This window comes from Pelecanus crispus, chromosome 2, assembly GCF_030463565.1.
Source record: "Pelecanus crispus isolate bPelCri1 chromosome 2, bPelCri1.pri, whole genome shotgun sequence".
In the NCBI taxonomy this organism is placed as follows: Eukaryota; Metazoa; Chordata; class Aves; order Pelecaniformes; family Pelecanidae; genus Pelecanus; species Pelecanus crispus.
This window is the reverse complement of record NC_134644.1, coordinates 107,712,071-107,736,336: the sequence shown is the minus strand read 5'-3', so window position 1 is coordinate 107,736,336 and position 24,266 is coordinate 107,712,071. Positions and strand designations below refer to the sequence as shown.

Below are 24,266 nucleotides of genomic sequence, written 5' to 3'. Positions count from 1 at the left end.
CACAGTGCTTTTTCTACCCCATGATCTGAAGCCTGACCCTCCTGTTTTGTTACGTTCTTCCCCTATGGCCAACCTTCTAGGACTATACAGATATTGACTCTTCTAAATACTCTTAGTGCTTCTTTTTGGTAGTCAGTGCTCCTTGTAATGTAGTCATCAGCTCAGCGCTAACCCCTCTGCCCTCCCCCTCCCCCCCTTTTCCTGCTCATTTTTATTCTTTCTCTTTTTCCCCTTTGTACTGCTTTAAATATCTGTGTGACTGAGTGTCCATGACAGCCTTTGGCTCTCTGTGTGTACACTGGACCACTGCCTTGTACGCCTCTGCTGTGAAACCCAGATTCTTTGAGTGGATATCTATAAGCTTGACAGTCTGAAGAACAAGCTGTTCTTGCTTCTGTTTTTCTGGAAGACTTTTCTTCTACTTAAGTAGCCACTGTTTTCGTGAGGTCAGCAGATGCTCAGATGCTTTCTGTTCCCTCCACAGTAGCACTTAACACTGCTTTCATCTGCCCACACATCACCATGGCTCTGCTGGCCTCCATCAGTGACGCTGGCCAGAGCATAAGCATTGCTTTAAGCTCGTGTCAGAACCTACTAGGACAAACAACCCCGTCTTTTATCTGCTCTTACTCCAGATATCACCCAATGTCAGATGCAAACCTTTCCTTTCTTTAGAAGACGTCACTTTTAAATTTGACCAGATTGTCCAAGTGAGCTGTGGCATTGATCCCTCTCCAGGTCCCTCTGCTCATACTGAAGTAACCTGCCGTCAGTTCTTTGCAGATTGGACTGGGCAGGTCTCCCACGTTTAGAGCAGAGCCTGGGTTATAGCCCTGTATTTGGGTACTTGGGAGTTGCATCCATGAGTGGTAAATCCACAGGCCAGCTTCCATTTCACGCGAGAAGGCTACGAGCAGCTGTAGAGACAGCAGTCATCCTTTTGGAGCAAGTTGCTGGCCATTAACGGTAGGAGCAGTGTACGTCATGCAGTCAGCAATCTTACTTTAAAGGCCTTTTTCTATGCAGATACATTCACACAGAGTTTACCATCCCTCTGATGTTAGCCACATGGCCTAGCTTCAGGGAGTACTCTGCAGAGCTTTCCATTATCTGTGCCCCAGCGTGTGTGTGTACACGTACATTTCTTTTCTCAGGAGGAGCTTGGTGAGAGCAGAAGTTTTTCACTGTCCTTTTGATCTGGGGCTCCTTGAGGACTGGTAGAGAAGTTTCAAAGATTTTTTTTTCTGAAGCCAGCACAGATGGACAGCCAATTACTAGCTCACTATCATTGGGATTTTTGTTAATGATCCTTCAAGTGTTCCTCCTTAAGTCCCTTATCTCCAAAGCAAAAGTCATGACTTTATTTCCTGCCTCCTTTCCTCAGTAGCTCCTTTACAGGTGGTGTCCATACAGTCAGGTGACAACATCCATAAGATTGCTGATTACTGTAAAGGCATACAGAAATAGTTGATGCAAAGCTATCATATATGTTTGACTTTATTTAACAGGCCTCTCTTGACTTGAAAAGAATCCTTTCCAAAGCAAAGTCTGCAAAACCAGACTTGGAGCAGGCTAGGCTCAGGCTTTTGAGCTAAGACAACATAGGAAATATTTACCTCTAAAGATCAGTGTTTCCAACCTGCGCTATAACTTGTTGGTCCTGAATTGGTAGCCTTCTGCTATAAACTTGCACATAAACTGCATGCAATAATCCTGTACTCCCAGAAGATTTATGTGATTTTTTTTTTTCTTTTTTTGGGTGTCATCCCAGGAACTTCTTAGGAAGGGAGCAGGAGGACAATGAAGTGGGGACTTTATGGTACTAATTTTGAGAGGGGGCTCACTGAATTGACTTGGCCTGGAAACTTTTCCTTGTTTAGCTAGGAGAACTGAAAAGAATAACCAGTTAACGCATTTGATATCCCACAGTCAAGAAAAGGTTAAAGTGAAAATAATTTTGTTAATATTGGTCTGTGGAACTGGTGGCAGCATTACTGCTATTTCATTAACCTGATGAATCCCAAACCTCTAGACTCCCACAGGGAGAGGCTAAAAGCCATAGTCGGTGACCTGCAGGAACTAGCAGTGACTTCCTCCCAGTTGCTCAGAGGCTGTCAAGGAGGAAGTGCTTTTACCGGGCCACAAAAACCACTGTCCTAACTGGAGAAAGATACAGCAGTGGGTTTGGCTTGCCATAGCAGTCCCAAGGTCAGCTAGGGTCATGCCATGGCATGGCCTACTGCAGCCTGAGAAGATAGAGTCAGGGACCGATTGAATTAGCCACAAAAGCTAGATGGAAGAATGGAGAAGTCTGCCCAAATTCAACCTTGGGCACAGCAGGTGTGTAAAGTTTTCCATCTGAGACCCGAACTTGTAGCACAAGGCATGGAGATGCATGGTGGAATTGCTCCTGGATAGAATCTGTCCTTCCAGCAAAACTGCCAACAGGCTGGATGTGGTCCTTGTAACTCACGTGTCTGTTCTTAGCCCTTCTTCGGAAGTTAACGGTATTGATACTTCTTTCCTACTGCCTCTCAGGTGTGTTTTCCGTACTGCTTTTCTGCCCTTGGTGGTGGAAACGAAGCAAAGCTTTCACACTGAAAGTCTCTCTGCGGCCAAAGTGGAATGTAAAGCTGAGGTGGGCCTTCCCTTCTCTTAGGTTGCCTCTTCACAAGCAGAATCACTAATAAAGTTCAGTTGAGGCAAAGTTGCTTTTTGAATTAAGTCCAGATTGTCTTTAGGCCTGTTCTGCCTAGATTTGGAAACTATGAACTGTTCAATATAGTGTGGCTGTCTTCCAGACAGCAGTGGGCCAAAGCAAATGAAAAGGTGTGACTGAAAATTGTGAAATGCATGTCTATATGTATGTATGAACATGAAAATATATATATTTCATGATAGATATGAAAAATACTGCATTCTTTTTACAGAAAAATTATGAAGATTGTTTACAAATCAGTGCTTGCTTTGCAGGCATTCTCTCTTCTGCAAGCTTGAACAATCGCTATGTTGTGTTTAGAATTTGAAGACTCAATGTACCAAAAATATGGACACAGTCCCTGTCCTGAAGATGTCTGTCAGGAGAGACTAGACAGAAGGGGTTCACTCTGCATGAGCAGAGTGAATCAGGCCAATAGCTGGCAAATTATTTGCTTCTCCAGGTGGTTTGCCTATCAGCGGCCCTGGTTTTTATTGGTGTGTTGGGTTTTTTTTTTTTCCCCCCTTCAACCTTTTTGTGTTGTGTGGAGCCAGCTGCTGCTTCTATTAATACAATCAGCAGTAATCAAAAGGAGTTTGCTTATCAGCCTGGAGCATCCTGGACAACTTAGTTGCTTGTCAGGATGAAAGAGTGGAGGGTGGAGTTTAGTTAGCAAAGATCAGGTACCTCCATGGGAAACTGGCAGCGTTGGAGGGTTCAAACTGAGCCTGTTGGGTGGGTTTGGTAAAGGTGTGCTATCAGTACGAATCGGCCATCCGTGAATAACCAGAATTCAGATCTGGTGTGTGTGCGTGTGTTACATCTCTGTAACGAGCCAGTTACTGTTCTGAGGGTTTTCGCTGCCCTTGCTCGTGAGAGGTGTGGTGACAGTCTGAGCTGGTGTGTTCATCTCTCCCAACACTGGGGTAGGAATCTGGCTTTTATTTGGGGGTGGGAATGCTCGTGAGAAAGCCTGCAGTGTGTCTGCTCCCCCTTCTGCAGTGATTAATTGGCTGACAGTAGGATAGAGCTGTGCTCAGCCCTGGCTGGAGCATGTGGAAGCCACTCGTGTGTGCTGGGCGATGTTAGGTATGTTCTCCTCGCAGTGGCAGTCCCAGCTTTGCCAACATTTTTTGACTCTCTCACTTGGAAACTGCAGTGACTCTTTGCCTACATTTGTATATGGTCAGGTTTGAGTTACAAGTCCAAGGTACCTCTTAGTGAGCCAACATCCCGCTAACAGATCATGATTTAACTGGAAGGATGGGGCACCTGTAAGAGTAATATAGTGTGTCTAAAACATAGAAGGTCACAAAATCAAGCCTGTCCTAAAATAAAATGATAGCTCATAGCTTTTGTAAGCTGAAGTCTCTGCATTCCAGGCAGCTCAGTATCAGAATCTGTACAGCAGTTTGAGCCCTGACAGTGACATTTGGGAGTGCAACAGTTTGACCTAGCATACAGCTTTCCGCACGGGTGTTCTCTGAGAGGACAGGACCACGTCTCTCCTCTGGTATCACTTCCTACCCTAAACAAGCATTGAGCAATGTTTTCCCGCATGTCCCATTCCTCTCATGTTAGTCGCTGCTCACCTTCTGCAGTGATTCTTCATCAACAAATTTTAGGTTGGTCTTCTAGATAAGCATATGTGTTACCACACCAATTTGTGTGTCATTATTTCAGGTGTTAGCTTTTAATTGAAGTCCCCTCCCAAGTAAGTTTTCAAGTCTAAAAGTAAACAGGAATTCCTCCATTTTCTCCACCACTGACAGCATGACTTCCTCTGATGGAAATGATTTGAAGGGTGCAAACCGGCATATTTTTTACATCAGAGGTGCTGACAGGTTATAATGCAGCCTGTAAATTTTAGAGCTAGAATCTCTTGGCTGTGTTGCTGGCACAGAGGGTGACAGCGGATAGGACAGAGCAACAGCTTTCCTGCGCCATTAGAGATACGAAGAGGGGAAAATAAAAATGTTGGAAGAAGGAAAAAGCTTGATACAGTCATCTTTTTTTTTTTTACTTGTGGTCTTCACTACTGCAGCAACTGAGAGAAATCATCAGTATTGATCTCGTGTAAATTCATAGAAACAAAAGAACTTCTTCGCCTTTGTTCTGTATCATTGTGCTCCACGGTGCAAGAAGTCTGAACTTTCTTGCTGTGCTTGGCTGCCTTACCTTGCCCCTAGACTGCGAGGCTCGATGCAGATGTTGAATTTGGAAGTGCTTTGTCAGGTGGTGGTGGCTGCTGCTGAGCTGGTCAAAACCGGCAGTAGGCAGCAGAGCTGGCAAAGCCCCCTGTGAGAGGAATTGTGGTTCACAGATTCAGCCCGTTCCAGTGACAGCTTAGTCATCTAAAGAGAACTTGCTGTGCAAATGTTTTGCCTACACCAAGTTATCAAACTTTACATGTTAATTCTGTTGTAAATGCTTTAGCAGGATGGTCACTTAAATCCATTTATCTTCATTGTAACACAAGTGATTTCTTGAAATGGGTATAGTGAGAACACTATTGTACAAGGCCAGACTTTTTTTGAAGAGTCTGCAAATAATTGTGGTTAGTGATATGTGTGTGCTGACAGCTGTAATATCTGCATGAGCAACTAGTACAATCTGCAATAACTGCAAATGCTAGTTAGGGACATTTTGCGTGTGCTGCCCCATGCACTGATACCTCAAAAATGGGAATTTTAAAGCAAATTTCAGAAAGCTGTTTCCTCGTGAGAACAAAGGAACACGGATCTTGTAATGATGCCTTGTGTTTGCAAAGACACAGTTTCTGTCTGCTTAGAAAATTAAGGATGTTTGAAGTGCCTTACCAAGTGAGCAGCAGAGACCTAGTATTCTATTAGAAGGAAAGTGAGGCTCTTGCAAGGCTTTTATTTTGTGGTTTTGGGGTTGCAGTGTTAAAAACATATGCCACCTTTGCTTCTGCCTCTTAACCGCAGGCAGCTGATAGGACACAGACTGTACCCTGTGAAGGAGGTAAAACCTGAGGACTAAAACATCTTAGTCAAACTGTTCTACTTTATTTTATTGCCTACTTAAGGCATCTGTAAATTCTAGAGAAGAGGGAAGAGTATGTGCTCACAGTTACTTTCTTCCATTTGAGGCCTTAATGAAAGCATCCTAAAGATTTGCAATAATATGCACAAATAAAAAGGCTAGAAAGGATATTTGTGTAGTGTTAAAATTATCCGATGACAGACTTCTTCGGATGGGAAGAAGGTGACAAGATATGTCTCCAGCTTTCTGAATCAATATAGTAGAAGGGATTTGTGTCCTCATTTTTTGCAAGTCACTTGTTTGAAAACATGCAGTTGTTGCATGTGATCCTTGTTTATACAAATGTCCAGCTTTTACTGTTTATGAAGCATTTCTGGTAATGAAGGCAGTTAGCACACTCTGGAAAGAATAAATCCTCTGAGGGTAGTACTGCTGTTAGAAGCAGACAGAGGAAAACCAGCTTTAAGGACCCTGCTCAATTAATATACTTTTTCACAAGTGACTGCTTGGTGGTATTCTCATGGCTTCTTAGCCAGCCTTTGGTCTGACATTTGTCTTAACTCTACTGTACTGTAAGCCCGGCTCTGTGCTGGTCCCCTTACTGTCTGTTTCAAAGGTGAAGCTGATGCATCTCCATTAGCCCTTCTCAAAAGTAAACTTCTAGCTCAAAATGTGAGTAAGCCCCATTAATAATTGATTTGCAGTAAAGTAGGGAAGACTTCCTTAATTGCACTGCCATGTGCCTTTAGCACTGCTCATCAGACAAGTAACAAATATGTGAATTGCTAGAGGTTATGTAGTAAATGGATGTGTTGAGAGCACTTAATTCCTCAGTTTATTCTTAGATTTAGCTAGTGAATGGTTGTCATCTGGTGCATCTCATTTGACACATGAGCAGTACTTAATTTTTTCAGAGTCTCATTTATTGGTATCTCCCTCAAAACTTAGTTTGACCAGTACAGAGAGGGTGTGGGTGGGGGTTTTGTTTGGGTTTTTTTTTTTTTATTATTTCTAACTAGCTTGTTCACACCTTGCAGTTTCTTGAGGACAGTCAGCTTTAGCTTCAGAAACCTAAATCTTCCTCCGGCTGTAAAAGTCGCTCAGGCTGGTGGCCCCCCGCCCTGTTCCTGTCTATGCTGAGCGGCTCTGGTTACTGTCCCCATGGGTGCCCTGTGCCACCACGCCTGGCTCCCGTTTCTGCAGGCTTCCTTCGGACGGCTCTTCCCCGCGTTCCTCCCGCTGCCCAGTAGTGCAGGGTGGCAGCTGCTCTGGCCTCCTGCCGAATGCGTCTCCGGTGTCCAGATCTCCCACCCTGCTAAAGACCTTGCAGAGATCAGGCAAGGGCAATACAGGTATTCAAAAGAACTCAGCACTTTGTATGATCCTAGTATCTAGCATTTTTCTTGAGCAATTTGGATAACTTTTAAAGGCCTCTAACTTTCTAATTAAGTTGCAAATGACTTCTGAATTGCAAGTTTTAAGGCTTGTGAATTGGAGATTCGCTGTTGGCCATACTTAACTAGAGGTACTGAGACACAAACTTGTTTAAGCTGGTAAACATAGCTGCTGCCTCACCAATTGGTGACATTATTTCCTTCTGGATATTCCCTGTTGGCTTGCAAATCACTGCCAAGGTATATAGAGTGACTCACTTCTTGTAGTGCTTCCAAGATGGAAATTCTTAAACCTAAGCTTGGAGGTGACAATAGTAATATTTTTTACTTACTTGTTAGGTTAGGGGTTGGGTGAGCCCAAAGATGACACATCCATATGTAGTAACTTGCCAGCTAGCAACTGCATTTTGTTTGTCAAGTGAATTTTTGTGGGGCTGGCTCTCTGTTTGGGAAATTTGCTCAGATGGTCTTGTAGTTTTGGGGAGGTTTTTATGTTGCGCTTCTGCAGAAAGCTCCCATTGTGAAGGAGCTTGGGCTGACTCTGCATAACGTGACGAGTCTCCTACGCAGCATCCTCCCACAGCCTGTCAAACCCACAGCGCAATGCTGGCTCCGTGCGTAGCAGCGGTGAGAGCGCTGGGAGCTATTGACTAACGTGATTATAAAGCTAGGAATCTCCTCCTCGCATCCTGTGGGCTGTGTAACACAAGAGCAAGGCTTTTTAATTAACGCAACAATCTGAAGCGAGCGAAAGAGCAGAGCTCAGCTAAAACAGTTTCCCCAGTTGTTTGGGCAAGCAGCTGATGTGAAATCTGGCATGTTAACTTTAGGCTGGCCTTTGACTGATCTGACATGAGAGGCATAAAAGCAAACAGGATGGTGGTGCTTTCCCAGGAGACATGTGTGTTACAAATGAGACTCTCCCTTCCATTGACTGGCTTTTTGATATCCATAAAGCCTAGCTGGTCTTGAATGCCTCACCATGCTCTCAGTATACTTCAGGCACTCTTAGGATCAGGATTTTCCAGATTTCTTTCTTGCCCAGACAAGCAGGTGATTCATAGCCACAGCCTTTTTCTTTTTCCCCACTTTCTTTCTGAAACTTTCAGTACTGTATCTGTGTATTAAAAGGTGGAGACTAAAGGTTCGAGGTGATTCCTTTCAACTTGCCTATCATTTGATTTGCTGTGGCCAAAGGCCTGACTTGTGTGAAATGAACTGATAGAGACAAAGCCAAGATGAGCTGTCTTGTGTAGAGTTTTAGCGCGGTGATCTGGATGTTAAATTGCACCCACCCAGAAGGAAAAACTGGAGCGGAGCAGATAAATATGATCTGGATGGGTAAAGGGGAAAGAAGCCCAGAAAAAATTTTCCTACCTCTCCATTTTATTTTATTTTTTTCCTCACTGCAGTTCCCTGGATTAATGTGATGTAGCTGCTAAGCCATGGGTAGGTGTTGTTAACTTTGAAACCTGTTTAACCTGTCTCCTTGATGCTCTGTCTGTCCCTCAGCATGGGAGGAAGCACTCGGATCATTTCAGTTTCTGCAGGAGGTGTCCTGTGTTGATGCTGTGCCTCCGAGTGCTGTACCCAACACAAAGGTTCTGCATTTCCGTTCTTGGCTGCCTTTAAACCTGTCCGTCAGGCTTAACATAAGCACAACGCAAACTTTTTTTCCCACCCCCGGAGAGTGAGTTGTTGGTTCTTAATGACGATCTCTACACTGCAGCCACAAAACTTTGTGGAGCTGGTAGGCTTCAAATAAGCCGGTTTTTTAGCTAGTGTGTTAATAAATGCATGTTAAAATACAGCACACCTTAGTGCTGAGTGTTAGTATACCCCCCCAAGAGCATCTTAGCAAGAAGACACATTGATCACATCAACCTGTGAGCCAGTGTTTTTTGTTTTATGTAACTGTTTGTCTTTACTTTTCATGTCCCTGGGACTGTTTGGTTTGTATTTTTTTTTTTCCCCTGAAGATAGGATGCATCATCAAATAAAAATTCTTGTCTTGGTCATCATTTGGCTCCTGTTGTGGGAATTTAGTATGGATTTAGTAATACTGCCTGATCTTGTTAAAAATCTTGGTAATTCCTGATGCTGTCTAGCAATTTAAGAGAATGAGGTGAGGAAAGACGTGGAAAAGGAACACTGGGCTTTTGCCTGAAGAAAGCGGATGGGTCTTAATTCATTGTTGTATCGTATGGGGGGGGGGGGGGGGGTGCAGACATGGGCTGGCTGTTCACAGTATTACCCCAGGAGGGACTGAAGGTGGAGGAAGGTCCCACAACTAGAGGCGAGAAGTGGTGAGCTGAGATTCCTGGTAGCAGTTCAGTCTCTGGTCATACCCAGTTGTATCGAAGCTTGTCCAAGTCAGATTAGCTAGCACTTGCCTTTTGTATTGGGAGGATGCTTCTGTTGAAAACATTCTTGGAAACAAGCTATGCAGTGTAATGAAAATAAGTTCCAACGTACTGCATCTGTTCTTTCCTGCCTTTGAACAGTGCAAATCCCTCCTCCTTCCTTTGAAGCTGCTGGGCTTTGCATAACCTCTGATGTATTCTCCAGGTTTTTAGCTTAACCATTCTAATGGGAGCTTAGTCTCTTGTGAACTGTAAATTTTTATTTTTAGCACTTCAGGATCCACAAATGAAAAGTGCTTTATGTAATTAGCCCTCTTGTGTGGGATGCTTTTCCTTAAGGTGACTTTTCTGGAACTTAGAATGGTAGTAAGTCATTCAGTGCACACTAAGGAGTTGCACGTCTGTGGTCTGGCCACAACTTAATTTTTCCAGGCACAGGGAAAGCCATGTCCCAGCATAATCTGTGCACTTCATTCAGAGCAGGGATCAGGCTGTGAACACTGTATGTTCTTTTGGGTGTATGTCTGCCCCTACCCCCCGACAATGTCACTTAACAAGTAAATGTGGTGATGACTCAGTGTTATCACCTGTGTAACAGGAAAACTAAGATCATGAAGAGAATTCCCAGTGGCAGGAATACCGGGCGTACCCAAGTGTGGCATTGGGCACCTCCACTCTGTTCCTAGTGGCAGAAGGTTGCTGTTGGTGGAGAGGAAGGCTGAACTTGAGCTACGTCTGCGTTTAGCACCTCTGGAATGGCCATGTCAGTCAAACCGTGAGCAGCAGTGCCATCAGAGACTTGCTGCTACTACTGGCAGAGCTATGCTTTCATGCAAAACCACTTGTTTGGGTAGAAGCTGGAGGTCTGTACTGCAGTGTTTGGTAGAGCTTTGCTGGTGAAATACATGGAGTCACTTGTGCTCCCCAGGAGGCATATCAATGCTCGCAGCTGCCAACACGGATGTTCATTAAGGAGACAAAATGCTTCCATGAGCCCTGAATTAGGTTTAATAAAGAAAGAAAGGGTTTTCTTATATTTGAGCGAGTAAATGTCAGCTTCACTTGCCATGTGTCCTGTTTTGTTCTGATATCATGGAATCTGATCTAATTCTTTAATTTCTGAATAATCGCTTCCTGTCTGCCACTCCCTTGTTTGTATCATGTGCTCATAGGAGGAAACACTTTTTAAAGAAAAAGTACATGAGCCACTAGTTTACCACACTTCAATAATGATGGCGTGTCTCAAAAATTGTTTGAAGAAAGAAGCCAGGTTTTTTAAGCGGTGTAAACATTGGTGGTATATTTTGGGTTTTTTTTTTTTTGCTTGTTTGTTTTTTCAGGCTTGCAAATTGGTGCTTGATATTCTAGGAAAAGAGAAGCTTCACAGTCCAGTTAGTGGTCATCTGAGAGCCGGACCCTTTATGTACACAGCTTCTGCTAATGTCCACAGCTCTTGGAGGGTCCCCTCAGGTGCAAAGTTTGCCCAGGCTGCAGCCTTTAATTAGTTTGTCTACACAGTTGGGCATGGAGACCTAGCCAGTGATGGAGAAAGGAATACAGTATTATAAAAAATAATGTTGGGGAAATCACTTAGCCAGTAACTTGACACAGCTGATCCTTCTGCCAGAATCGCCATGATCCTTTAAGCCACTTTTAAGTAAGACATGCAGTTTTTACTGACACAGAAGGGATGAGAGTTAAGCACTTCTTGCTTTTTGGCGATGGTCAGGGAAGGGCATTGCTGATCAAACATTGAAAGTAACAAATTTATTTTGTTCTCAGCTGGAGAAGCCATGGTAGTTGTATATTAAGCAAGGCTTTGTTTCTGTTTTGAGGAAGAGGGGTGGGGATACCGCTCTGACCCTCTTGCTTCATGCTCTTATGGCTGCTAAGGAAACAAGATGGTTAACATGCTGCTGTAGCCCAGGTATAAGTGCCACCATCACAGCAGAGGTTATGGGTACCACGTGGTAATGTGCCATATGAAGGGGGGCGAAGACCGCACGGATGATGATAAACTTCACGTTGAGAACTTGTGCGATACGGTTTTAATCTTTAAATATCCACTGTTGTGCTGCAAAACAAGGTGTATTGTGGAGCTTCTTCCTCCACCGAGATGACCAGCATGGGCTTGGCTCTGTACAGAGGATGTGCATGGGGCAAATCCCAGAGAGGCAGCCCTCCTCAGAGTGACTTTTTTCGGCCCTTCCTTAGCCTGTGGGCAGGGGCTGGGGGTACACCAGTAGCAGGGTTCAGCTGGGGGCACCCGTGTGCTAGGGATGGGGTCGGTGTGGTGTTCCCCAAGTGGGGAAGGGGTAGATCTGCCCTGTGCTGCCTGGCGCAGGGCTGGGCCTCCGCAGGAGCAATTGAGCTCTCAAGAAAAGTAGCATTTGCTTGCGTCCTTGTGTTTAATCAGGAAAAATCATACTTTGCACTCTGCAGGCAGCTTTTACTACTTTGCGACCTGTCATCAGGAAAGAGGGCTGCCTGGCTTGCTTTGTTTATATCTAGAAGAAGCAATTATTTCCATTTGTGAGGTGAGCAGCCTTGTCCTCCAAAGGGGGAAGGACGCCAGAGGGGCAGCTTGGGGAAGTCAGGCGTTACAGACGCAATTTGAATTGTAATAGTTAGATTAGGCTCTTGACCTTGCTTCTCCTCCACATTAGAAAACAGACAATTAAATAGATTTATATAAAACATGTTTGCAACTCTTCTGCTTTGTACTAGCAGCGCTTTGAGGTTGCTCCTCCCTTGCTCCCCACAACCTGAGGGGCACGCTTTTTTGCTTTGCTTCGTGGTGCTCCTTTTCCATCCTGTCACTCTGTCGTGGTTTAGCCGTAGCCAGCAACTAAGCACCACGCAGCCGCTCGCTCACTCCCCCTACCCCAATGGGATGGGGGAGAGAATCGGAGGAGTAAGGGTGAGAAACACTCCTGGGTTGAGATAAGAACAGTTTAATAATTGAAATAAAGTAAAATAGGAATGATAATAGTAACAGTATAATAATGATAATAATAATAATGATATACGAAGCAAGTGATGCACAATGCAATTGCTCACCACCCGCCGACCGATACCCAGACAGTTCCCGAGCAGCGATCGCTGCTCCCCGGCCAACCCCCCCCAGTTTATATACTGAGCATGACGTCATATGGTATGGAATAGCCCTTTGGGCAGTTTGGATCAACTATTCTGGCTGTGCCCCCTCCCAGTTTCTTGTGCACCTGGCAGAGCATGGGAAGCTGCAAAGTCCTTGACTAGCATGAGCAGTACTCAGCAACAACTAAAAACATCAGTGTGTTATCAACATTCTTCTCCTACTAAATCGAAAACACAGCACTATGCCTGCTACTAGGAAGAAAATTAACTCTATCCCAGCGAAACCAGGACACATTCCCATATATGAAGCACGGGGTTGCACCGGCCGTACTCCCTTGGTGCGGAGGACAACTGGCTCCGGCTCTCCTCTGCCAGGGCTCAGTGCCACTCCTTCTCCTCCTGCCTGCGGGCTTGCTCCTGCCCGCCCTGGCCTGCTCCAGCCTTGGGAGCGGGGCACTGGAAAACATCTCTGCGCTGGGGCAGTGCCCCCTGTTCCCGTCCCACCAGGACACGGGAGATAAACTGGGTGGGATTCCCGCAGCTCCCCGGTCCCGCCATCCAGGAGGGAATCACGGTGGCTCCGGGAGGCCGCAGGTGGAGGCGAGAGCCTGCCAGCGCCGTAAGGCCCGGGCACCCGGGGCAGCGGCTGTGGGGCTGATGAGAGGGTGCAGCTGTGCGGAGCCCTGCGCAGGGCTGGCCCAGGAGGGGTGTTTGTCTTCTGACTAATCTGACTCCAGCCAGCGAAGTTTGGGAGATTCCCAGAGGTCGCGACTTGAAAGATAAGAGTTGTAATTAATTTCTTCTGCCACGCTTGTTTTGAAATCTTTTGAATCCCGTGATAAGATGCAGAACCTGGACTTTGTTTACAATCTGCCGGCTTGGAGGCAGGAACCAGAAAAGTGCTTTGTAAAGCACTGTAAATGTTTTTCTCTCTCTCCCCCCCATTGCAGGATGTATGTGGTATTATCACACCACAACAGTGAAGCTATAAAAACATGATTGCATCCTTCTTTTTTTCTTTTGTTTTGAAGAGAGAAAATGCATCCTAGAAGAATTTTACCTGCATAAGAACACATCTTTCTCTGAGAAGCTGTGGTAGCAACTTTTTAGAGCAATACAGGGTAAAGAGTGTGGAAGAGACCGCCATGTATTTCTTTGAGACTTAAATCTTCATTAAATATGAACTTCTCCACAGTTTTGGGATTTTTTCTTTTTTTTTTTAGCTATTTTTACTGGGAATTTAGAGGTATAAGCAAAAAGGCGCTTCCTAGCTTGCCTGTCTGAACTAGCTGAGGATGAATAAGATGTTACTCAGCAAAAGAATGCATGAGAAAGAATTACTTCAGAACAGAAAACAGTCTTTCTTCGTAGTACCCTTGTATCTCAGAGATTTAATGTTTACAATGATTGCGTGTCCCCGCTGCTATGGTTGCGAGATATCTCACATCTTTTAATGTGCATGTCCTGGCAACAATGCATTTTTCTTGAAAGTAGGAGAGAATCATAAGGAGGTGCGGGGGATAAAGGCCACTGAATTTGTAGTAGGTCAGCCACAGTCACCCAGGAGGTCTGCAGGTGTACCTCATCCAAAACTCATGCTCCCAGCCCTGGGATATCTTTTCCTTCCAAATAGAAAAAACACTTGCATGCTACAGAAATGCGATTAGCAGTTACCTGAACACAGGATAATAGACAATTCTTGATTACTGTTAGTTTTGCTTTTAGCTGGGGAGGGAGGATAACTCTGGACTGGAGAGGAGGAGAGCAGGCAGCAGAGAAGAGGAGGGTACCCGGCAGAGTGCAAGAGGAAGGAGTGTGAAATACCAGGTTAGATTCAGTTTCCCTTGGGCAAGCTACAGGCTGTGTTAGCTGGGTAATACAGGTCCTGCCTTCCCAGCATGGCTCACCTCTGCCAGCTGTTGAGCAAAGCCCTGAAATGGCCTTCGATGCTGACAAAGTTACTTCTGGAAGGAGGAAAAGGCTCCATTTTAATATCTGGGTCTATAGGATGATGGTTCTGATCAGGATTCAGTACTGCAGTTCTTCAAAACCTTCTCTTTTGACCTACGGCCCTGTGAATAGTCTAGTACAAATACACTACCTTTATTTTGTGCTGCCTTTCCAAGCTTTGTCTGCAGCTTCTTCTGAGATGAAAATTTTAGTTTCTTGTCAGAGGTATAAAATTTGTATTCTGAATGAATATGATCCTGAGGTGAATTTTTTATTCATTACTTGCAGTGTTTTTTCCAAATATTGCAGCTATGAAAAACAGAATGGTATTTTCACAAATTTGCTCTTTGGTTCAATCTGTCAACTGTTTACTGTTCTTATCTTCCAAACTTTAGACTTGTGCAAAAAGTAACTATTTTTCTACTACCAGCTGGTATTCAGTGCTTGCAGAATACTTGATAAAATGCACTGCTTTTTTGTGTCATTAGTAGGATTTTTTTACTCTATCTGCAGTGTGTAGTAAGAGTTATTATAGTTTGGTCTCTCATTTTGCTTTGTTTTGATTTGCTTTTCATAACACATACACATTTTCTTTCGGAAAGAAGAGATTCCCTTTCTGCCTGTATGGGGAGCAAATGGTGCTCCCCTCAATTGCTTGATCTGAGTGAATAGAAGAGTGTGCTTGTTGCAGGTCAAAAATGGAGTGGGTGAAATAAAATAATTAAATCTTTGCTTTTTAATAACTTGAAACTGTAAAGTTTATAATGATGACTTGCTGAAGATATGACAGGTAATTATAGGTTGGAGAGTGGTGGTGGTTGGGATTTGGGGGAGGGGGAGGTGTCTTCCTAAGCATCTTTGTATAGGATTGATAGCCCTCCCATTTTGATAACCATCAGCTGAGTGAATACAATCTTTGATGGCTGTGGGAGTTGTTGGGTGTCTGGTGACAGGCTTGATTTGTCAGGTTCCGGCCAGCAGGAGAGCTGCTTACAGGTGCTATTACTCTCGGCATGCATCACCCACTCATTACTGCTGCCGGGTGTCTGCTCAGCGTCGACTGGCCTGGGAAACCAGCTCACCAGTAAAGCCTCCATAGCAGCACCTGCAACCTCGGGATGAACACGATGATGACTGATGGCCGAGATGTGCAAGAGAAATGTGACTTCCCCCAACTTCCCACTACCCCCTGCAAGAAAAGGGGAATGTTAACTAATACTTTCAAACAAACAAAAAAAAAACCCAGAACAACAACGAAGCCAAAGCTCAAAACCCACAATTTTCTAATGCTGCAATAATGTAACTTTGGCGTAATGTGGTTTGTGGAGGGAAACAAGGGCAGAAGGGCTGTTTCTGTCATGTTTTATAGTAGAAAAGAAGTCACATCTGAAACTCAGAGGAGGAAGACCCTGACAATCTTAGTAAATACAATCATAGTAAACACCATCTACAACTTCACCTCTAAAATTTGGAGTCCCATAGCTGGCTTTTGGGCTAGTTTGAGGAGCTGGGGTTTGGATGTTTCTGAGGTTGAGGGTAGCTTTGGGAGGTACAGGCCTGAGCATTTGCTTACATTTGGTAGCACCCTTCTCCTCCAAATGCCTCACTTGCTTCATGGGGCAAACTTAGAGGTCGAGCAACAGCTTCTGCTCCTTTGGAGCGGTGCAGTAAGTAAAAAATAAAGGGCCTTCTGCCGAGAAAGGAAGAGGTTCAGCAAGGGAACAGTGGCCTCTGATGACAAGCAGTGAGAAGTGCAGGAGGCCACACCAGCCGTGCAGGCTGAATTCCCAAGGGATTTGTCTCCATCCTGAGAGTGAGTGGCCTAAAAGTGTTTCTTATGCGTGTCTGACACCATAAAGAGACCCTGAGCCTAATGCAGTTATAGTTTTGCTTACTGTAACATGCTAGACCAAGGAACAAAATAACATTCACTTTCTTGAAAGAGGACAGGATATTTTGAGTTTATAAACATGTTGGGAGTAGAAAGACATGTTTGTGTTCCTCAGATTTTAATCCTAACCTGCTAATGAACGCTTCCTAAGTAGGAAGGCAAATTTATGTCTTTAATACTGAATCGCTATAGAAGGAAAGTTGCCTTTTGCAAAACTGCAGTTTACTAGGTTTAGTAGGGGCTAGACTAGAGTGGGAAATTGTTCTCAAATTTTCTTTCTAGTGCAGTTATTTGGTGAAATTTCTTCTCAAAAATAACGTCATTGAGTTTACAGTCTACAAACAAGTGTTTGGAAAGGTTTGTTTTAGAAACTAAAGGATCGAGATTGAGGATGTCAAGGATAAGGTGCTCTCTTGTTAATTTGAACTTGTCTCTTTTGATCTTGTTTGTGCTTCAAAGGCCCTGTTGAATGTCACAGATTAACTGTAACGTTTAGGTAGTCTTCTAAACATTTATGAGATTGTGTCCAGTTCCTTGTGATATGGTGATATGAATGGAGAGAGAGGAGTGAGTGTGTGTGCATGTGTGGGATACATTACTTGACTTTCGATGGAATAGCAGCTACAACTACTTCACCTACTGTGTGTTTTTCAGATTGGTTCACCCAGAGGTTGCTGGCAGCAGCAATAGCGGGATTTTTTAATATTCCTGTAACACACAGAATGCAATGTTAGCGTTCAGATGACCTTATTTTTCCCTCCATTAAATACTCCTTGATGAGTGATATTGGCACTGGACCGCCCCCCAAGCCATAGTTCACTTCATATCTGTTTCCTCTTAAATCCCTTTGCATGTGGTCAGCCTTACAGGTCACAAAGGAGAGACTGCCAGCTTATTTGTTGTCTGATTGCTTTCACAAATACTTCTGGTTTTGATCTTTCTGAGAAAACAGACACTGAATGCAAGTTGCGTCGAACACGGGCAGTGTTTGTTGCTGGGACACAGAAAGGTAGAAGGGTTAAACGTGACACGTTCCCTTGAAATGGTTTTATGACTGCTGCTAATTTGAATGCTCAGTAATAGAGATCTGTTGGATGGAGGGGTTACCCTTTGCTGTTAATGACTCATTGGCCTCCTTCCCAAGCTGCCTGAAGTGCTGCTCTCCCTAGTGGAAGTAATGTTGCCTTTGAAGTACTTTCCAGAGCTGTCAACTAATGTTCCACAGTTCCCAGAGGAAATAATAAGCTATGAGTGCATGTACACTGAAAACGTAGAGTCCGAAATGAACTGTTCCTATAGGAGCCTGGCAGTCTGCTTCTCTGTGGAATTTAGCTTGTTTATACAAATCTTATCTGGCTAAGCTTTGGTATTTCATCTGGCAGGCAGTTCCTATGAAAAGCAGCTGTCCAAGCAGTGGGAGTGGTGCTCCTGGTGGTTTTTTCAGAAGGTCTATAATTTCTTGTTTCATGTAAATTAAAGAAATACAATACTCTTCTGGCTACAGCCAGATGCTCTAAGCAGTTTTCTTTCCCTTATAAATAGCCCTTTAAGTATGCTCTGCTGTTATGTACTGTATGGCTTAACTATAGGATTCATGATGCCCACCAGGAAGGTATAAAGTATTCTGTAAAGTCACAGGCTGACTACAGAATTGTTAGAAGAGTACCTCAAAGATGTTACCGTCTATAACTTTCTACATATATAAAAAAAGAATATTCTGATAGTAAAATATCCATGCTTGGAAGTGAAAACCTCCTTTAATGGGTTTTATTGTTGCTGGAAAAGTGGAGGTAGTTCCACCAGTTTAAATAAAAATAAAAAAAAAAAAGGGACAAAACCACTACTGCTGTCAAGAAAGTGAGCACAGGTTACACCTCTGCGTGAAGAGATCTGTAGCATGTATCTTCTCCAACAGAAAGGTCCTCATGTGTAAGTGCGTAGTGACAATTAAAAAAAAAAAAAAGGAAAATAAGCACATATTAACAGAAAGGATGCAGCCAAAATACTTAAGGTTTTATGTAACTCATTGTCAGATAACAAAATGTTTCTCAAAATGTACCAAAAACTGAAGCTTTGGGGGAGAAGAGTTGCAATAATATTCAGTGCCTACAGATGAATTGGAGGTATTTTTTTTTGTGCAGCTTTGAGTTGTGGTTTCATGTAGGACAGAACTGGAAAGCTGAGGATTCCTTCTCCAACTGTGGTAAATCTTGTCGTTCACCTCTTTTTACAGGAACAGTATTTTCAGTAGGAAGCAAATTATGGGCACAAGTAAAATTCAGGTCCAAGTCTTCCAAAGTTTAGTGGCTATCCAGGATTATTCGTCCAGCTCATAGTACATCTTAATCTGAAAGCACTGCATCTTGCACATGAAAATGCTCCATGTAATCTGCCCCATTCTAAGAAATGGGGTCATATTCAGCACCTAATTCTCCCTTTGTCACCTGCATGCAACATTTCACTCCAGCCTCATTCAAGACATGACAGCCTGTAAAATATGAGGCTTTAAGCACTGTTCAGATGTGCTGCTTGATGGCACTTCTCCTGCCAGTATGCATGCAGATTTCTATAGACTTTTTGCTCTGCAGAAGGAGAATTTGATATTACAACAAAAGAAACATGAAAAACGAGCTCGCTCTGGTTCCATATGGTATATACTGGTCTTCACGAGACCTGGCATCAAACACAGTCTGTTCCATTAGTGAAAGTGGCATTCCTGCTTGCAATCGTATATGGTGAGAAACTCAAAACCCAAGAACAAGTTACTGACCTTCATTAAAAGTGTGTCATTGTAAATTATGCAATGATACAGTTTTAATTTCAGTCTGACATGTGCCAGCTGAACAGTATATTACTGGAAATTGGCAATACACCACTGACCACCCTGTAGTTGATAAAAGGTAGTGATGCTGGCTGACTTCTCCCAGTTCCCTTGTGAGGAAGGAAATTTTTTTTTTTCCCGTTGTGCTAGGAATTGAAGGCTTTCTGCTGCTACAGCAACAGCTGATGTTAAACTTCAGTAGATACTTTGCTTTATTCCTGCAGCAAGAGTAGTGGCTTTGAATAGCAGGGGTGGGTGTGTGTGGCTGTTTTGTTCTGGGTTTGTTTTTTTAAATTTTTTATTTTAAGGTGAAGTCCCAAGCAAGCGTAACTGCTAGTGAGCAGGTCATCTTGAGTACAAATAATGTAATAATCCCTGTATTGTTCAGCAGCACGTATTCTGTACTTAAACTTTTTGTAGAAAATAGAGTTAACTGGTATTTTTTCTTTTCTTTTTGTAGAAGCTCTCCAAATTAGCTCTCATTTCTCCAACCTATAATAGGTTGTAACAGTTTTACCTGTTAAAATTGGGACCGCATCCGTCTCATATGTTATCCTGTTTAGGGTCAGAGTTGGAAACTAATGCCTGACACTGTTGTAAAAACAAAAAAATCCAGTCATCAACAGGACACGGATTTCACTTTTTAATGTGCTCCAGCCCTGAAATAGTAAATCCAAGAATGGTCAGTAGTCCAACACTGAAAAGTAGCCTGTATCACTTGTAATCCCTGCTTCTGCCTGGTTCAAGTTTGGAGGAAGAAGATAGCATTTTTGTGGTAAGCTGGGCTCTTTGTTATTAAAGGAGGTGGTTGTTTTGAAGTTGCTCAGAGGTTAGGAATGCTGGCAATCATCTGGGGAGACAGATTAGTGGGCTGAGCGCAGGTGAGGAGGTCACAGGCACAGAACAGCCACTTCTGTGCCATTGCCCTGCTGGTGGTTCAGCCAAAGGAAGCTGCTTCAGAAATGAGCTGTGTTGAGGAGGACCATCGTACTTCTTCTGCGACATTACTACCTGATCATCAAAAACTTGCATGTTGTGAGAGTTAACTCTCTGTGTTGTTGTTAACTTAAGGGGAAAAAAACCAGTCTTGTCAACAAATCTTCCCATGTGAATTATTTGGTAAAGCTTTTGCAAGTGTGCCTTGAAGTAATTCAGTATTAGTACACTAACACAGAGAGAGAGAGGGGGAGAGAACAGTTACCTGGGTGCTTTCAGGGAATATGTGGATAACTAGGGCATGTGTTTCATTTTACCTGCAGTGCAATAAACTGCACTCGCCAACCTAATTCTCTGAGTCTTTATGGGATGCAGCTTTTGTTTTGAGTTTGGTTTGCCAGTACTGCAAGAGACGGTCTTAAATGTGTAAACACACATGTAATTTTAATTGCCACCTTAAACTGAAATTTTGGGATAAAGGTTGTCTTGGGCTTTAACGTACAGTGCTGCTATTCTACAGCGCTATGTTTCAGGTGAGGAAGAATTTAAATTCTAAATCTGAATCCCCAAGTTGTTTTCATAGGACTGTCAAAGAAATTTATCAGTGAATTGTGAAGGTGAGCAGGGTGCGGTGTTGGAGACTGGTGATGAAAGACATCTCTTGTGGACCCATACTCTACAAGGAAAAAATATTTGTTGCCAGCCTTCAAAATCATCCATCAAAACTTAAAATCTAGGTGAATGTAGGTGACGGTGATCCTGTTGATAAGAGAAAAGGAATAATACCTGGCTTTGGCTGCCACAGGTGGCTTGTGCATTCAAAAAGAGTAGACACTGCGCTGACTCTGCTCACGAGGTGAACTAGAGAAGGTGCCATCTCCACACAGTCGCTGTCTTGGCTGTGAATACACTTCCAGGAACCAGCTGGGAGCCTCTCGTGTTTCAGTGATTTTAAGGACTTCCAGTCCTGTGCCTCACCAGTCTAAATAACGCAGTAGGGCCTGTGCAGTTGGTATGGCTCTGAACGATCTGGGAGGAGAGACAAGAGGCGAGTGTGAAGTTAAACACGACAAACTTGTCCAAGGAGTATCTTTATTTCACAGCAGCTTTTCCTTCAGGATGACCTTCCAGATGCCTTGTGATGTCCTCAGTGTTAGTATAGCCAGTGTAAATAAGTTATAGGAGAATGCAGAAATGGTCTTTCTGAAGTCTTCAAACGATTTTTTTCCAGCCCAAAGGACTATATAGGATCACAGAATAATTTAGGCTGGAAGGGACCTCTGGAGGCCAGCTAATCCAACACCCTGCTCCAAGCAGGCTCAGTTAGATCAGGTTGCTTAGCATTTTTTTTTTTTTTTTTAGTGTCCTTTGAGTTGTGTAACTTAATATCACTTAATTGAAGTCTGCCAATAATATGCTTTGAAAGCTGACTTGAAAATGAGACCTTGCAAGAAATAACAATGTAATTATAAGCTTGTTTTTACTAACACTTTTTTTTTCCCCCAACCTTTATTAGGTAGAGGTATTGTCTTTCTCAAACATTACTATGCAGGGTTAATTTGTCAGAGATAAAATTTTCTTAGTGTCAGTTCTGTAATTGTACTTCTGTATTTTACTGCTCGTCTTCAACAGTAGAATAAACTGAATGTCTGTTAGTTTATCTGAAAAGTGTTAGCATGCTCAAACTCCTGGTGAAATAATTTTCCAGCTAGGGCATGCTTCATATTTAAAATATGCACAGTATTTTTAATGTGAAATGCAGTGATGCGTTTTGTACATTAACAACTTCACGACTAAGTATTTTTTATGCAAAGTGCAACATGAGCTTTGTATATGCAGTAACTTGTCATATTACTTGGCTGATTGAAAGCTGATCACTTTGCACATGCCCTTGAGATACCACTATGGAGGCAGAAGTATTTAAAAAAAATTCCTTAAACAGTAGCCCCTCCAAAGGCTGCTTTCCTACGGATCTTCCTCTCAAGGGCAGGAGTGTGTGTGTGTGTGAGTCTGCGTCCATTCTGTGATGCTTAGCATATGGACTAGGCTGCAGAGCAGTTTCTTTCTCCCTGCTTCTCTTTCTAGTAGGCTGCTTGCTTACACAGAACTTTTTGGGTACTTGGAGTTTTTAGCACTTTCTATTGCTGTCAAATTCAGCTGAAAAGAAGTAAAATATTCCAAAGACAAAAGTGCTGTACTGAGAGATGCATAGTAACATACATTCCTTACTAAAAAAGGCTAGGCTAAAAACGCATATCCAACCACTCTCTCACACCCTGCTTTCATGTTTGTACCTAACGTCTGCTATCAGTTAAGGCTGTGTATTGGATATTAAAATACTCCCCAATTCAGACTTTTAGGTTAGGAATGTGTATACACTCCTTGCCCACTTGAGATATATGTGTAAAATTACAATCCAACTCTGAAAATATGGTCTCACATCTAAGATGGTATATCAGGCCTGCAGCTGGAAGTAATTGCATTCTGCACAGCTGGCAACAGGAGTTGAGAATCAGAAGCCCTTTTCCCTCAAAATATGGAAGAAATATGGGTAGTCATTGAAAACAACTGATTTATTCTGAATGATGTGCTGATGGACATAAAATGAAACAACGGTTAGAGTAAGCAGGAAGAATTCGTTTGATTTTTTCCATATTATTGGGAGTGTGGTTTCACTGAACCAGATTTAAGAGGAAAATGCCCTGTAGATTGAATTATTCTGTTTGATTGATAACATTGGTACTGTTCTCTTTCAGATGAAGTGGACTACAGTAATTTTGGGACCAACACACTGTCGAGGAAGAAGAAGGCTCTGGTGACACTCCGCAATGACAACCTCCGCCGGCGTCCCCACATTAACATTAGCATGCCTCATGATTTTAGACCAGTGTCTTCCATAATCGATGTGGACATTCTTCCTGAAACACACAGGAGAGTGAGGCTGTATCGACACGGGTGTGAGAAACCCTTAGGATTTTACATTCGCGACGGCACCAGCGTAAGGGTTACTCCTCATGGACTGGAAAAAGTACCTGGTATCTTCATCTCTCGTATGGTGCCTGGAGGCTTAGCGGAGAGCACGGGCTTGCTGGCTGTGAACGATGAAGTCCTGGAAGTTAATGGCATTGAAGTAGCAGGAAAGACTCTCGACCAAGTCACAGACATGATGATTGCCAACAGCCATAATCTTATTATCACGGTCAAGCCAGCAAACCAGAGGAACAATATTATTCGAAGCAGTAGGATGTCTGGTAGCTCTGGCCAGTCTACAGACAGCACTGCTAGTCACCATAGCTTGCCTACGTCCCACGTGCTGCAGAACTTCCACCCTGATGAAATGGAGAGTGACGAAGAGGCTGACATTGTCATCGAGGGCGGTCTGGAGCCACAGCACATTCCTAAACTGCACAGCCTTACTTCCAGTAGCCTCTCGCGAATCAATGGCAGCAGCCTTAGCCACAGACTTCAAAGGGACCTGGTGCTCAACAACAGCTCTGGCCGAGAAAGCAACGGCAACATCCACAAATTACTCAGCTCCTTAAAAACTGATCCCCGACACAGTCTGGTTATCCCCAGAGGAGGTATCGAGGAGGATGGAACAGTCATTACACTTTAGTAGCAATTCCCGCAACTCTCCTTTCAGTCTTAAGTGCCAATTGGGACAATTGACTTTTGCAACATGTTGTGCACAAAACAGAGAGCTGATATTCTCATAGACCTCACGGGTGCAGAAAACTGTTGCTTTCTAGGAAACGTGGCATCTGGAGTTAGACATAAAACTGTCACGCAGTGCGAAATTTGTCAGGAGAAGGCCAGAGTGTAAAACCTGGTTTACGTCCTAGCCCTGAAGTGCGAACACAAATTTGTTTTGGTGGGTGTAAATCTAAGCAGTCTTACAGGCTACCAATGGCAGTGCTACATGCTTGGGTTTGAATGCATGGGTGGATGTATTTATACATGCATGTATATGAATTAGATTTTAATAGTAACAGACGTGTCTATCTGAAGTGGAATCTGGTTTTCTTCTAATACCAGTTTAAAGAGAGTGCTTCTTAATAGCCATCCGGTCTTTTACCGTTACACGCAGACCTTCCACTAACTTGTTTAC

General features: G+C 43.4%; 1 protein-coding gene across 1 annotated transcript in view; it reads left to right on the top strand.

Annotated features, from left to right (window-relative positions):
• Window positions 1-23,774, top strand: part of PARD6G (par-6 family cell polarity regulator gamma) — a 66,228-nt gene extending 42,454 nt beyond the window's left edge. The window contains exon 3 of the mRNA XM_075706034.1: window positions 22,915-23,774. Coding sequence (XP_075562149.1) covers window positions 22,915-23,774 — 860 coding nt within the window. The remainder of the gene's footprint in view (window positions 1-22,914) is intronic.
• The last annotated feature ends 492 nt before the right edge of the window (window positions 23,775-24,266 follow it).